This window comes from Tupaia chinensis, unplaced genomic scaffold, assembly GCF_000334495.1.
Source record: "Tupaia chinensis unplaced genomic scaffold, TupChi_1.0 Scaffold145652_1, whole genome shotgun sequence".
Classification (NCBI taxonomy): Eukaryota; Metazoa; Chordata; class Mammalia; order Scandentia; family Tupaiidae; genus Tupaia; species Tupaia belangeri.
Genome location: NW_006205509.1, coordinates 310,308 through 323,969, shown reverse-complemented (window position 1 = coordinate 323,969; position 13,662 = coordinate 310,308). Strand labels below are relative to the sequence as shown.

Below are 13,662 nucleotides of genomic sequence, written 5' to 3'. Positions count from 1 at the left end.
AGAGAGAGAGAGAGAGAGAGAGAGAGAGAGAGAGAAAGTGAGAAAGCAAGCCACCAGGTTCAGAACTTGAACCCTGGTTGGACATGTGGGAGTCCAGCACCCTTAACCACCACGCCACCTGCTGGCCCCCCTTTATTTGTTTTAAAATACAAGCAGTGGTCCACTCTCTGTGGCACATAGGTAGCATCACTGCTTGGGAGGCAGGAAGCTGCAAGGGAGGTCTAGGTTTGGTTCTGGGCCAACCTGAGCATGCTGAGTGTGGCTGTGTGCACCTGTAATCCTAGCTAATCGGGAGGCTAGAGCAGGAGGATCATGACATAGTGAGACCCTGTCAAAAATACTCATCTCTTTCTCTTTCATAAATGAAAAAGAAAAAAAAAAACTATATGCAGATACTTATGTCCCAATACCTATTCTTAGGAAAAAGGTAGCAAATTAGGTCCAGCTACATTTGCGTGCAACTGGTTGATACTGCTACTCGGCAGGCTGAGGCCACATGGAAGGTTTAGGTTTGACTCCTGGCTTATCCTAAAAAGCTGGGTGCAACTTTAGTCCCAGCTCCTTGGGAAGCTGAGGCAGGAAGAATATTGCAATATAGTGAGACCATGTTTTAACAGCAACAGCAAAAAAAGGGCCAAACAGTGATACAGCAAATGATATGACTCTCTGAGATGCTAGATCCACGTGGGAAGGTCCCCAGTTTGCATTCCATGGCCTCCCTGTATATGCTGGATGTGCTTGGATGTGTCCATGATCCAGGCCGGCTGAGTCTGGAGGTAGATCATGATATGAGGATTCTGTTCGGGGTGCCTGTCTCTCTCTGTTTCTAACAGATGCAATAAACAAACTTATAAGAAAAAGGTAGCAGGTGAGTCCCATGGCCTAGAAATTAAGGGAGTTGGAATCCACATGGCCAGCAGTGCAGTACAAATCCTGGTCCCACTGGTTTGAAAAACGTGCCAATGTATGTGTGTGCATGTCTCTCAACAGGATGTAGAAATGAAAAAGAAATTGTGGAGTGACCATGCTCTAATGGGGAGGGTTTTCACTTTCTTTCTCCCTCTCTGGTGAGTGCCTGTACCCTCTGGCTTATAAACAAACAAACAAACAAACAGACAGAAAAAGGTAGCAAATTATATAAGATTTTTTTTTCCACTTCGTTTTTTTTCTTTTTAAAAAATTTGCCAGAGGGCACATGTATTTTCTTTTCTTTTTCTTTTTTTTTTTTTTGAGAGGTTTTTGCTATAGGGCACGTGCGCTTGCCAGACAGACAGAGAGAGACAGAGAGACAGAAAGCGAAAAATCACCTCCCAGGTGGGATGGCCATGCCACAATCCCTTCTCCATTCTCCTCTCGGGATCTTGGGCACGCACGCACATGCACCCGGCGTGAGTTAAAGCCACCGGGTCCGGGACTCGAACCGTGGTTGACCACGTGGGAATCCAGCAACATAGCCATTACGCTAACTGCTGGTCCCGGGCACATGTATTTTCTAAAGAGAGATAGAGAGAGAGGGAAAGGGAGAAGGTACTCCTTGATGGGGGCATCGACATGTCACAATTCCTTTTCCTTTCATTTCTTCATCATGTTGGCATTTGGGGCATGCACACACATGTACTTGGTATGTTTTTTAAGCTGAGGCTGGGACTTGAACCTTGATTGGCCATTATGAGATCTGGCTCCCTATGCACAGCACTTTAACTGCTGTGCTGCAGGGCCAGTCCTAAACTTAATATTATATCTGAGAGATTTTTTTCCACGGTGATAGTAATATGTAATTTTTGAAAAAAGATTTTTCCCACGGGGCATATGCACTCACCAGAGAGAGAGAGAAAGGAAGAGTGAGAAATCACCCCTAAGGGAGGATGGCCATGCCACAACTTCTTCATTGTCCTCTCAGTATTTTGTGCACACACTCACACGTGCCCATCATGATTTTAGGCTGTTGGGTCTAGGACTCAAATCACAGAGTTGGCCATTTGAGATCCAGCACCTTAACTACCATACCGCTTGCTGGCCCAGTAATATATAATTTTAAATATGTTTATAAAACTAAATTAATATATATATATATATATAAAATAGTATAAGTAGACATTTGACTATTTCATCTACTTCTCTTAAAATTTGTTTATTCAAGCTTGCCTCAAAAACTTTCTGAATTTTCTCACTGGGAAAATGGATTGCTTTATGTTTAGGCTGTCTTATTTGGGTATTTAGATAATAACTACAAAACAATAACATTGGAATGGTAAGCTAAAAATATGAGCAAATCTGGAAGGAAGTTGAGGATTTGGTGTGCTAAAGAGTTTGGAGAAAGTGTGTGTTAGATGACTAGATGACCAGGCAATATGAGCAAAGCCATGAAGGTGGTAGTGTACACAGTGCCCTTGGGGTCAGTCAGTCCTGTTGTTGCAGGTTTGAGAAGGGGAATAGGCAGGGAAATCAGGCTAAGAGCTTTTTGAAATAATTTTGGGTCTTGTGAGAGTATTGATAAGGTAGGTGCCATTATGTTTATTCTTTTTTTTTTGGAGAGGCTTTTTTGCTATAGGGTGCGAGACAGAGACAGAAAGCGAGAAATCACTCCCCAGGGGGGGATGGCCACGCTGCAATCCCTTCTCCTCCTTTCTCCTCTCTGAATCTTGGGCATGCACGCACATACGGCCAGCGTGAGTTTAAGCCACTGGGTCTGGGACCGAACCGTGGTCGACTACACGGGAGTCCAGTGACATAGCCACTACACTAACTGCCAGTCCCTATATTTATTCTTTTAACAAAGGTTTATTTGTTAAAGATATGTTTGAGCACTATCTTTGTGAAAAGTCTGTGCTGGGTGATTGGACAGAGTGGTGCAGTCCCTCCTTCAAGGAGCAGAAAGATACAATTCATTACTAAGGAGAATTGCTGTATGCTACAAGGGCATATAAATGGGAGAACTAGCTTGGTTTGGAAGGGATGTAGACAGGGAAGACTACCAATCAAGTGCATTCAGACTAAGATCAAAAAGATCATGAATAAGTATTAGCTTCTGGTGGGCAGGGTGGGAGTGGCAGGGAGAGAATGGTAATTCCAGGCACTTAGTGAAGATGGCAGGTGTGGTTCTAGAACTGAAAAAACGCCCAGTATGATTTAAAGGGCTGGAGAGTGTGGAGTAAAGTAGATGAGAGATGAGAGTGAATTTGACAAAGTACAAAGGAGGACTTGATAGGAAAAAGGAACTAACTCTCTGAAGGCATGTGGTAGGTACTCATACATGTGGGATGGATGAATAAATCAGTGTGAAATCTCAAATGTGGGCCAAGAAGCGATGGTGCCACCAGTAGGAATAAGTAAATGAACCTGGGGTTTGAAAGGAAGGTTAGTTTGATTTTAGATACATGGCTTTTGAGGTGCAGCATCCCAATGACTTATCAAGTATTAAGCCGCATAGTGTGAGTCTGTGGATGAAATTGTGAGGCTCAAGTGAGGAAAACAGTGGAGAGTTCAGTTAGAGAAAGAAAGTGAGCCTTAGGATCAGAGAGAGGAGACTTGATTAGAGAAACAGGGTGGAGAGTTTCAAGGACAAAATGGTAAACAGGCTCAAATATTGCAGAGAGATCAAAGAGACCAATTTATACCAAACAGGAGAACATGCTTGACAGCACTTGCAAAATACCAGGATATACAGACTGATAGGTAGAGTGAGAAAGTGGAAAAGGCACGCGATCTGCAGTCACAAGACCTGGACTCAGTCCAGGCTCTGCATTTTGCTACATTTGTGACCTTGGGCCACAATTACCTAATCTTCTCTGAGTCTTAGGCTGCTCATTTATGAAATGAGAAAGAGATTGCCTGTCATATTGGCATATCAAAAGTATTGTGAGGTTCAAATTAAAAAATATATTTAAACCATTATATTTCTTCCCCAAATATCTAGGAAGGGTTAGACACACACTAGGTGCTCAATGAGTATTTGGGTGAATATTTGTATATATTTTTAATTATTTTATTTAATTTTATTTATTCATTTGTTTATTTCAACTTGACCAGAAAGAGAGAGAGAGAGAGAGAGAGAGAAAGCAAGCCGACTGGGACTAGAGAGAGAGAAAGCAAGCCTCCAGGACTGGGACTTGAACTGCAGTCGGCCATGTGAGAGTCCAGCACCCTTAACCACAAAGCCACCTGCTGGCCCCGGATATTTGTAAATTACTATGACATTTTTTTTTGGTGTTTCCACAGAGACCAGATGAAGAGGCTGTGGTGGACCAGGGTGGGACTAGTACCATTCTCAACATTCACTATGAGAAAGAAGAGTTAGAAGGTAAGAACTGCTGTTCTGTGTGGTTAGGAAAATTGGCAAGAGGCACCCTGGTGTGTGGAGAGCAGAGATAGATCTGCCATTAGGAGATCTGATTTGAATCCTGACTCTTCCACTAACTGTAAGCCCTTGGTGAAAAATCATTTCATTTTTTTTAATACTCAACTTTCTCATCTGATAAATAAAAGTGGTAGGGATAATAATACCTGTCTTACTGGACAGGGATATCATTAGGTTCTAATTGACAACCTGGGAGACAACACTTTAGCATTGTATATTCCAATATAAAAAATATTAACAAATAACTTATTCCTTCTTATTCCTTGAGAATGTGACTTAGGTCATTGGTTTTTAACAACTCCAGGAAATATAAATACATAGTTGGTTTTTTTTTTTTTTTTTTTTTTAGAGAGAGATTTTTGCTATAGGACACATGTGCATGCCAGAGAGACAGAGACAGAAAGCGAGAAATCACCCTCGGGGGGGAGGGGGGTAGCCAGGCCACAATCCTTTCTCCTCCATTCTCTTCTTGGGGTCTTGGGCATGTATGCACATGCACCTGGCATGAGTTTTAAGCTACTGGGCTTGGCACTTGAACTGTAGTTGATTACATGGGAGCCCAGTGACATAACCATTACTCCATCTGCTGGCCCCAAAATATACCTTTTTTTTTTTTTTTTGCTATAGGGTACTTTTGCTTGTTGGAGGGACAGAGGAGAGACAGACACAGAGAGACAGAAAGCGAGAAATCACCCCCCCTCCTCCAGAGGGTTTGGGCAAGCCCCAGTCTCTTTTCCATTCTCCTCTTGGGATTTTGGGCACATGTGCTCGGCAAGCGTTTCAAGTCACTGGGCCCAGGACTTGAACTGCGGTCAACTACGTGGCAGTCCAGGGATGTAACCATATGCCATCTACTGGTCTCTACAGATTTTTAAAAGAAAATAAAATACAAATAGTTTTTATAACTTAATTTGGCTTTCTAACTGTGTTTTGACCCCATTTCCAATATTCTCTCTTCCCATTCGAACTATACCCACTTCTGCCTGTTTTCCTTTAAACAAGAAAAAAAGGAGAATAGGAATAAATCTGTGATAGATGTACTCTTTAAGAATTTACAACACTGGGGCCAGCAGATGGCATAGTCTATGTTCACTGGACTCCCACATGACTGACCACAGCTCAAGTCCCAGATCTGGTGGCTTCAAAATCACACTGGGCATGTGTGCATGCATGCCCAAGGTCCCAGGAAGAGAATGAAGGTGGAGGGATTGTAGTGTGGCCATCCCCCATGGGGAGTGGTTTCCCACTTTCCCTCTCACTGGCTGGCTGTCTCTCTCCAGTGAATATACATGCCCTAAGGCAAAAGAAAAAAACAAAAACTCTTAAAAAAAAAAAAAAGAGAGTTCACAATACTGAGTTATATAAAACCCAACTGAAGCAGAAGTGGCATTTTTTATTGACCTCTCTGTCCAGTTTACCTTATTAAGACATTTTTTCCTTTCTTCGCTCTTCTCCCCCAACCCCCATTCCCATTGTATGGTATCCTTTTGCTTTCTTTTTCCCATGGAGCCTAAAGTTGGAGCATTAGCAGTTGGACTCACACCTGGCCATGGTTTCCTGATTAGTGATGGTGCTCATTTTTATCAGAGGAAGGCTCATCTCCAGTATAGCTTTAATGAGAAGCTACAGTTGGCTCAAAAGCCTTTGTGAAATTCTGCAGCATCCCCTGCAATGTTGAGGGCTATGATACAGCAACTTTCTGATGCCTGAGACAGCATGTGAAATGTTCTCTCTGTACTGCTTGTTCCCGTGATGGTTTTTTCATCAAAGTTGTACAACCCCCAGAGAAAACTTGTCCTTTGGGTGGAGAGAATGGATGCTGTGGAGGCTGACTCAGCCTCTGGGTCTGTTACCATGAGAACTTACGTGGGTGGCTCTGTGGAGGTCAGTGGTGTTCTGGTATATCAAGGTCAAGTTTTCCAAGTTATTTTGACCATATGGAAAAAGAGCCAGAGTGAGATTCAGCATTTAAGAGAAAGTGGAAGAAGGAAAAGGTACAGAATAGCAAGCTGACATTTGTTGAATGCCCCTTGTACAGATTAGGCACTTTATTTTTTAAAATTTTAAAAATAATTATTTATTTCATTCCATTTATTAATAATAATATTATTATTTTTAAATTTGGCCAGAGAGAGATAGAAAAAGGGAAAGGGAGAACACAAGCTGCCAGGTCCAGGACTCAAACCATGGTCAGCCACATGGGAATCCAGCGCCTTTAACCACTATGCCACCTGCTGGCCCCAGATTAGGCACTTTATACAAGTTGTCTTTTTCATCTTCACAGCAATCCAGTCAGATATCCTTATCCCTATTTACATGTGGGGAAACTGCTCAGGGTCATCTAGCCTAATAGCTCTGTTGTATGTCTACCCTTTCCCTGCTGCTTAGGGGCACCTTGCTGTCAGTTTAGTTGTCCTGCAATAAGCATTCACTGGATTTCTGCCCTCGGCAAGGAGATAGTCATTATGAATGTTCTTGTCTACATGGGAGTAGAACAAAAAATTTGGGCAAGCTCTCTTGGCCGTGGGGACTGGGTTCCATCCACAGAGGTCAGCTAAGTATAATAATTGGCAGCAAGAGCAATTTCTCCAGATGACATCATCTGTTTCTTACACATGCTCTGCTTTGCTGTAAAAGAAACCACCAATGATGATGGTGTTACTGGAGGATAGTGTATTGGAAATGAATGGTTCTTTATACAGAAATGTTTCCAAAAACTAGAATCTTATTTATCTTAGCACTTCTTGAAAAAGCACTATAAGCAAATAGAGGACAAACGGTGTCTTCTTCTCGGGCCTCATGTAGTCCTAGAGCAGTTCTGGAGGAAAGAAAAAGGAGTTGGGATTTGTTGTATGGTTGGTCATGCTGTGAGTTCCACCCTGACTCACTCTGAAGGGTAGTTAGTTATAGGACTCAGTGAGGCCATACTCAGAGTGGCGAGGTCTCTTGAAGGCATAGAATAAAATCATTCCCACTTTGATAGATGTCAGAATTCACCTGTGCTCTGATTCAATATGCATGCCATGATACAAGGTTCTGTAGCTGCAGAGAAATCTCTGGATCTTCATTCTCCTTTTTCACCCTCTACCCACATGACAAACCATCTTCTGAACCTATTTTCAGAACTATGTCTGAAATTTAGTCTTTGTACTAAATTGTTAGAAACTTTGTAAATGTGGCTGGGACCAGCAGGTGGCGTGGTGGTTAAGTCGCTGGGCACTCCCACATGGCTGATCATGGTTTGAGTCCTGGACCTGGTGGCTTGCTTTCTCACTTTCCCTCTCCCTCTCTCTCTCCCTCTTCCTCTCTCTGTCCCCCCCCCCTCTCTCTGGTTAAATTAAAATAAAAAAGAATAATAAAAGAATTCTTTAAAAAAAATAAATGTTCTTATAAAAAAAAGAAACTTTGTAAATGTGGGCCATTTTTACATAAGAGTCTGTCAAGAAGAGAAGGTGTGTTAAACCACAGTCTTGCTTTTTTTTACAAAAGGGAAGAGTTAAAAGCCAGCATTAAAATGCTTTCCAAAGAAAAACTCAAGAAGAGTAATTATCTATGATGTGCTTCAGTGAACTCTCCTAATCCCAAAGGGATACAAAGCAGTTGCTATAGTAAGAGGAATGACTTCTCCCATTTTTTTCTGGCATATCATTATTCTTGATTAACTACTAGATTTATGAATCCTGTAATAAGTTTAATACCTTCTAATAAGTTTTTTTTCTGGAAGTGAGTGTCATTTGGTAATATATATATATATATATATGTATATATATATATATAATATAAATGGAAAAACAGAGTCTGGCAGCTACTTTACAGCTTAGATTTCCTGCTGGTTATTGATTTTGAATCAACCTGTAAGCCCAGAGGAGCAGAATACCCTCTTCTGTGTGCTAATGAGTACTGTATGAGGGTCTGGTAAACAGTGCGTGTATTGCACTGTGCACTAGCAGGCATCGTCTCCATCTGCAGGGTGAGTGGGTCACACATACGTTTCTGTCCTATGCCACAAGATTCAGTGCCAGTTCACTAATGATTGGTCTCTGTTTGCATATCATGTTTATTTTTAAAATATACACATGACATCTTTTCTGTACGTTTTAGTAAATTATAATACTTTACTTGCACATAGATATCCCCAAAAGGCTAGATCTGATATTGGGTGAAAAAAAGAATGGGGAATTACATAGGAAGAAATGGTTTGAGTGAGGAAGTAGGTATATGAGGGAGGCAAAGACTATGTAAGGAGAACAGTTGAATTGCCAGCAAAGTGATTACAGGATTAGGTTAATGAAGTTATTGGACTGCCAGAAAACAGTTGAATGAGGTAGATTTTCATCTGCTCATAGTGTCTGTTTGTAATATTTTCTATTAATTTTACTCAGAAAGTTCAAATCTCAGGCTAGCTCTGTGACCTGGTGGTTATGGCAGCTGGATTCCACATGACTTACTAGGTGGTTTGAGTCTTGGACCTAGTGGCTTTAGTAATACACCAGGCATATGTGTGTGTGCATGCCCAAAATCTTAAAAGGAGGAAGAAATAAGAGAAGGGGTTGTGATGTGGTCATTCCCTCTGTGGGGTGCTTTTTCCTCTCTGTTTCTCTCTTTCTTTCTAGTGAAGCACACATATCCTCTGGCAATTAAAAACAAAACAAAATTCATATCTCAGGACCAGCAGTTAGCATAATGGCTATGTCGCTGGACTCCCACGTAGTCAACTGCGGTTCGAGTCTCGGACCCAGTGGCGTAAACTCAGGCCGGGCACGTGTGCGTGCGTGCCCAAGATCCTGTGAGGAGAATGGAGGAGAAGGGATTGCGGCATGGCCATCCCCCCTGGAGGGTGATTTCTCGTTTTCTGTCTCTCAGTCTTTCTCTGTCTGTCTGGCGAGTGCACGTGCCCTATAGCAAAAATCCTCCCCACCCCCCAAAAAAATTCATATCTCTACTTCACAGTCCCAGTCTAGAAACTGATGCCTAAATTTCTGATAGCTATTTGATCCTTCTTAGCTCAGACCCCTACTGAGCTTGTTTTCATTTCTGCCATCTCTCCGATGTTTCCTTTTTTTTCATAAAAAAAGATTTAATTCCACTTGTTATTATTATTATTTAATTTGACCAGAGAGTCAGAGAGAGAGAGAGAGAGAGAGAGAGAGAGAGAGAAATAGTGAAAGGGACAATGAGAAAGCTAGCCACCAGGTCTAGGACTTGAACTGCGGTCAGCCATATGGGAATCCAGCGACTTTAACCACCATGCCACCTGCCATATGCAACGCCACCTGCTGTCCCCTGTGATGTTTTCAAAAGGCAGGCACTGTGGTTGGCTAATGTCTGTGAGAATTGGCTGGACCGAAAGGAAATTCTTAGAGAAGGAAAAGTCTTCCACCAATGGCATCTAAACTATGTCTTCTCCATATACTTCAGAACTGCCTCTTGGGTATTTAGATAAGCAAAACCATGCATTATTCACTCAACAAACATTTACAGAGTCCCTTCTCTGGTTCTTTTCTACAACAATAGGTAAGGATAGTAAGAACAACAGAACCATTGTGTCTTCCCCAAAGAATGACCTAAGACTTGAACATTAGATTCTGAACTAGCCATCATCTAATAACTGGGAAGTTATTAGTTTTACCTCATTGTTTTGCTTTAGTAGTGTCAGAAATCGGGACCAGCAGTTAGCATATGGCTATGTCGCTGGACTCCCATGTAGTTGACCACAGTTCGAGTCCTGGACCCGGTGGCTTAAACTCATGTTGGGTGCATGTGTGTGCGCTTAAACTCATGTTGGGTGCATGTGTGTGCTTGCCCTAGGTCCCGAGAAGAGAATGGAGGAGAAGAGATTGCATTGTGGCCATCCCCTCTGGGGGGTGATTTCTTGCTTTCTGTCTCTCTGTCTCTCTCTCTCTTTCTGGTGAGCACATGCGCCCTGTAGCAAAAACCTCTCCAAAAAAAAAAAGATAGTGTCAGAAATCAAATTAACCAGTAGGATGAGATCTCACGGCACAGGTTCTATTGCTCATTCATTGCCTCCTCAACTTCTCTTTAGAATGTAGTAAAAATTAGGGCTAGCCTGTGGTGTGGTGGTTAAGATGGCTTGATACCACATGGCTGACCGTGAGGTTCAAGTCCCAGACCTGAGAGCCTGAAAAACATGCTAGGTTCATGTGCGTGCACATGCATGTCCAAAATCCTGAAAGGAGGAAAAGGGGGAGGAGAAGGGATTGTGATGTTACCACCCCTCATAGAGGGTTCTCTCTCTCTTTGTATCTATGCATCTCTGGTGAGCACATACACCCTCTGACAAATTTTTAAAAAAGAATTAAATAACACTAGCAATATATCAGTGTGAACTCAGTGAAGTATCTAGAATGTGCTCAGGAGGAACTGGCCTAGCCTATAATCCTCTGTGAGGTTTGCAGGGAAGAGAACGCTTGTAGTTTGGATGGCTCTATTCAAGTATGGAGTGCAAGTCACCCCTCAGTGAAGCTATTTTTTCCTATGTTCACCAGATTTTACTACACTAGGTCCACATTTTAGAGGCCAGTTGAAGTGGTTCTCTAGGAGATCATTGTTCTTTTCATGACCCATGGATTCTTCATGATCTGCTACCGCCTTTCTTTCTATACTCTTCCACCTCCTCTCCTTTTCTTTTCCACCTTGCTCTGGTCCTCCTATACCTCCTTTTACCTTGGAACCAACCTCACGCAATTCCCACTTATTATTATTATTTTTCCTGCCTGCCTATTGACTCTTCCCTCTTCCTCGACTACTCTTCTCCCAAGATGAATCATGGCTTCTTTTTCTTATCACTCAGGTATCCCCTCTAATAATCTCAACCAAAGTCTCTCTTCTCTATCTGACCCCATCCCCAGATGGTCTACCATTTTACTTTATTTGATTCATAATAATTATCTTCGTTTTCATGATGTCTGCCTCCCTCAACTAGAATATCTGTCCTGATGATGTTGTACTGCTCACTCTTGTATCCTCAGCCCTTGGGACAGGACCTGGCACAATTAGATGACTCTAGTCTGCTGCTAATGCCACCTAGGTTGATCTCCGTGGTATACTACAGGGACTTCATTACCATACTGTAGTGGGACATTATTAATTAACTGATAATAATATTAGTTAACAGGTGGTGTTTTATTAAGATGTTATTCAATTTAGTCATTTTCATACCTTATACACTGTATCTGTATAGTTTACACTGATAATCTCAGAGGTCTAGAACCCTCCTACATCTTAGCAGATGCCCTCCTCTGGACTATATATGTATTTTTTTGAAATTGCAACACGACTACATTATGTTCAGAATCCGCCTGTCAAAAATCTCCCGAGGGGCCAATAGGTGGCACGGAGGTGAAGGCACTGGGCCCCACATAGCCAGCTATGTGACTGAAGTCCCACGCCTGGTGGTTTGAAAATCATGATGGGCATGTGTGATGTGTGCCCAAAATTCCAAAAGGAGAATGGAAGAGAAGGGATTGTGATGTGGCCATCCTGCCTGGGGAATGGTTTCTCACTTTCCCTCTCCCTTTGCAAGCACATACACCTATAGTAAAAACAGCAAACAAACAAACATGCCCCGAGGGTTTACTTGAGGCAACACAGGACTGTCCTGAGAAAGGATGACAGTAAGAGGTGCAGTTCCACCAAATAATAATCATTTTATCCTCCTGCCTTTCAGCATTCTAATAAATTTCTGGTCATTTTCTCTCCTAATCCCCACTGTTTCTTTTTTTAAGTTTTGCTTTATAATTTTGGAATTTGGAAATCAAGGGAGACCAAAGAAAAGGAGTGAGAAATAGAGAAAAAGTTTTTAGAGTAGCACCCAAGGCACTTCAATTCCTCTTAGAAGTGGGAAGCACTTTCAAGGAAGTCAAGCGCAATGTTAGGAAACTGCATTGATGAGAAAAGAAGATAAAATGTGGTCAACTCTTCTTATGAAGTGTCCTCTTCTCTGGGAAGATTTCCTGATGAAACTCACTATGCTCAGGTTAGTTAGCACTCCTGTAATTCCCTCCACTCATGCCCCGTGAGTACTTCATCCATCCAAAACACAGTCATTTTGGTTACATGTTACTTTTGTGGCATTTTCAGATCAGAAACTCTTAGGTCAGATCATGTATTCCTGGAGAGGTTCCTAGGGGAGGCACTTAGGAGATTCTCCATTTGCTGAACATTTGTGGTGTGATAACTATATATAAAACATTGTGTTTGGTTATATAGACACTCTGAGAACTTGCTGTGACCTGAGATTTGAGGAGATTGCAGGTGAACAGTGGGGGGTAAGAAAGATAGTTGCTTAATTTTAATGCAAGGCAGAAAATAAGTGCATGAGGGAAGTATTAGCCAAGGGCTCTGGAATTTAGGGGGAGGAGGCACCACATCTAATAGGGGAAGTAAGAAAAAAATACGAAAAAAAAAGGTGCATTTGCAATGAATCTTTAATTAGTGAAACAAGTCAGTGTTCCAAAAGCATTGGCAAATTTGTGAAATAACAGTTTGGCTCAGGTAGAGAAAAGCTTGTGAGATAATGATACAGTAGCTGAGGCTGTGAGGAAGAAACAGTTCTGTTAGGGTAAATGTAGAAATGTACATCTCTGACTTTTTTACCAGAGTGTTTCTTTTGTGTGAACACTTGAGATTCTACTATTATCTCTGCCTAAATGATCACTCATTCCTTTTAGAGATCTTTTATTTTTCTATTTAATGTATACTTTGTCCTAAAGGAAGAGAAGACTAGAAAGGAGGCTGGAGACTGAGTGGTACAAAACTCACAGGGCTGAGCCATATTCAGAGTTGTGATCAGGAAGATTAGCTTGTAGCTAAATTCGTGTAGGAAGAAGGAGGTCACAGCTTTGTCAAAGTAGGAGGAGAGAAAGTCTTAACATCTCTGATTTATAGGCTATACAGAGAAGGGGCAAAGGAGTAGAGCTGGGAATCCAAGGTAACTTTGAGATTTCAAACCTGGAATATTGAGAGAATAGCAATGGTATGAACAGAACATGGGAAATGAGTATGAGCCTCTATTTGAAATGGAGGATGTTAAGTTTGCTTTGAGATATGTTGAATCACTATAGATAAAGATTTTTTTTTATTTATTAATTCACTTTACACCATCACAACACACAAATGAATTTTCCATCCAAAATACACTGTGCATTGTCTCAATCAAGTACATCCACATATATGTTCTCAGCAAATAATTTTCCAATTCTTACATCCTGCATACCTTGCCCTTTGTCTTGCCATCCCTGATTCCCCATCCCCCACCCTCTGCTATGTCCCACCTTCCCCCCCCT

General features: G+C 41.8%; 1 protein-coding gene across 3 annotated transcripts in view; it reads left to right on the top strand.

The window, feature by feature from the left end:
• Positions 1-13,662, top strand: part of SLC4A8 (solute carrier family 4 member 8) — a 102,592-nt gene that overhangs the window by 25,390 nt on the left and 63,540 nt on the right. For all 3 annotated transcript variants that reach the window (XM_006168126.3, XM_006168128.3, XM_006168130.2), the window contains exon 2: positions 4,219-4,300. In XM_006168126.3, the coding sequence (XP_006168188.1) occupies positions 4,219-4,300 (82 nt within the window). The remainder of the gene's footprint in view (positions 1-4,218; positions 4,301-13,662) is intronic.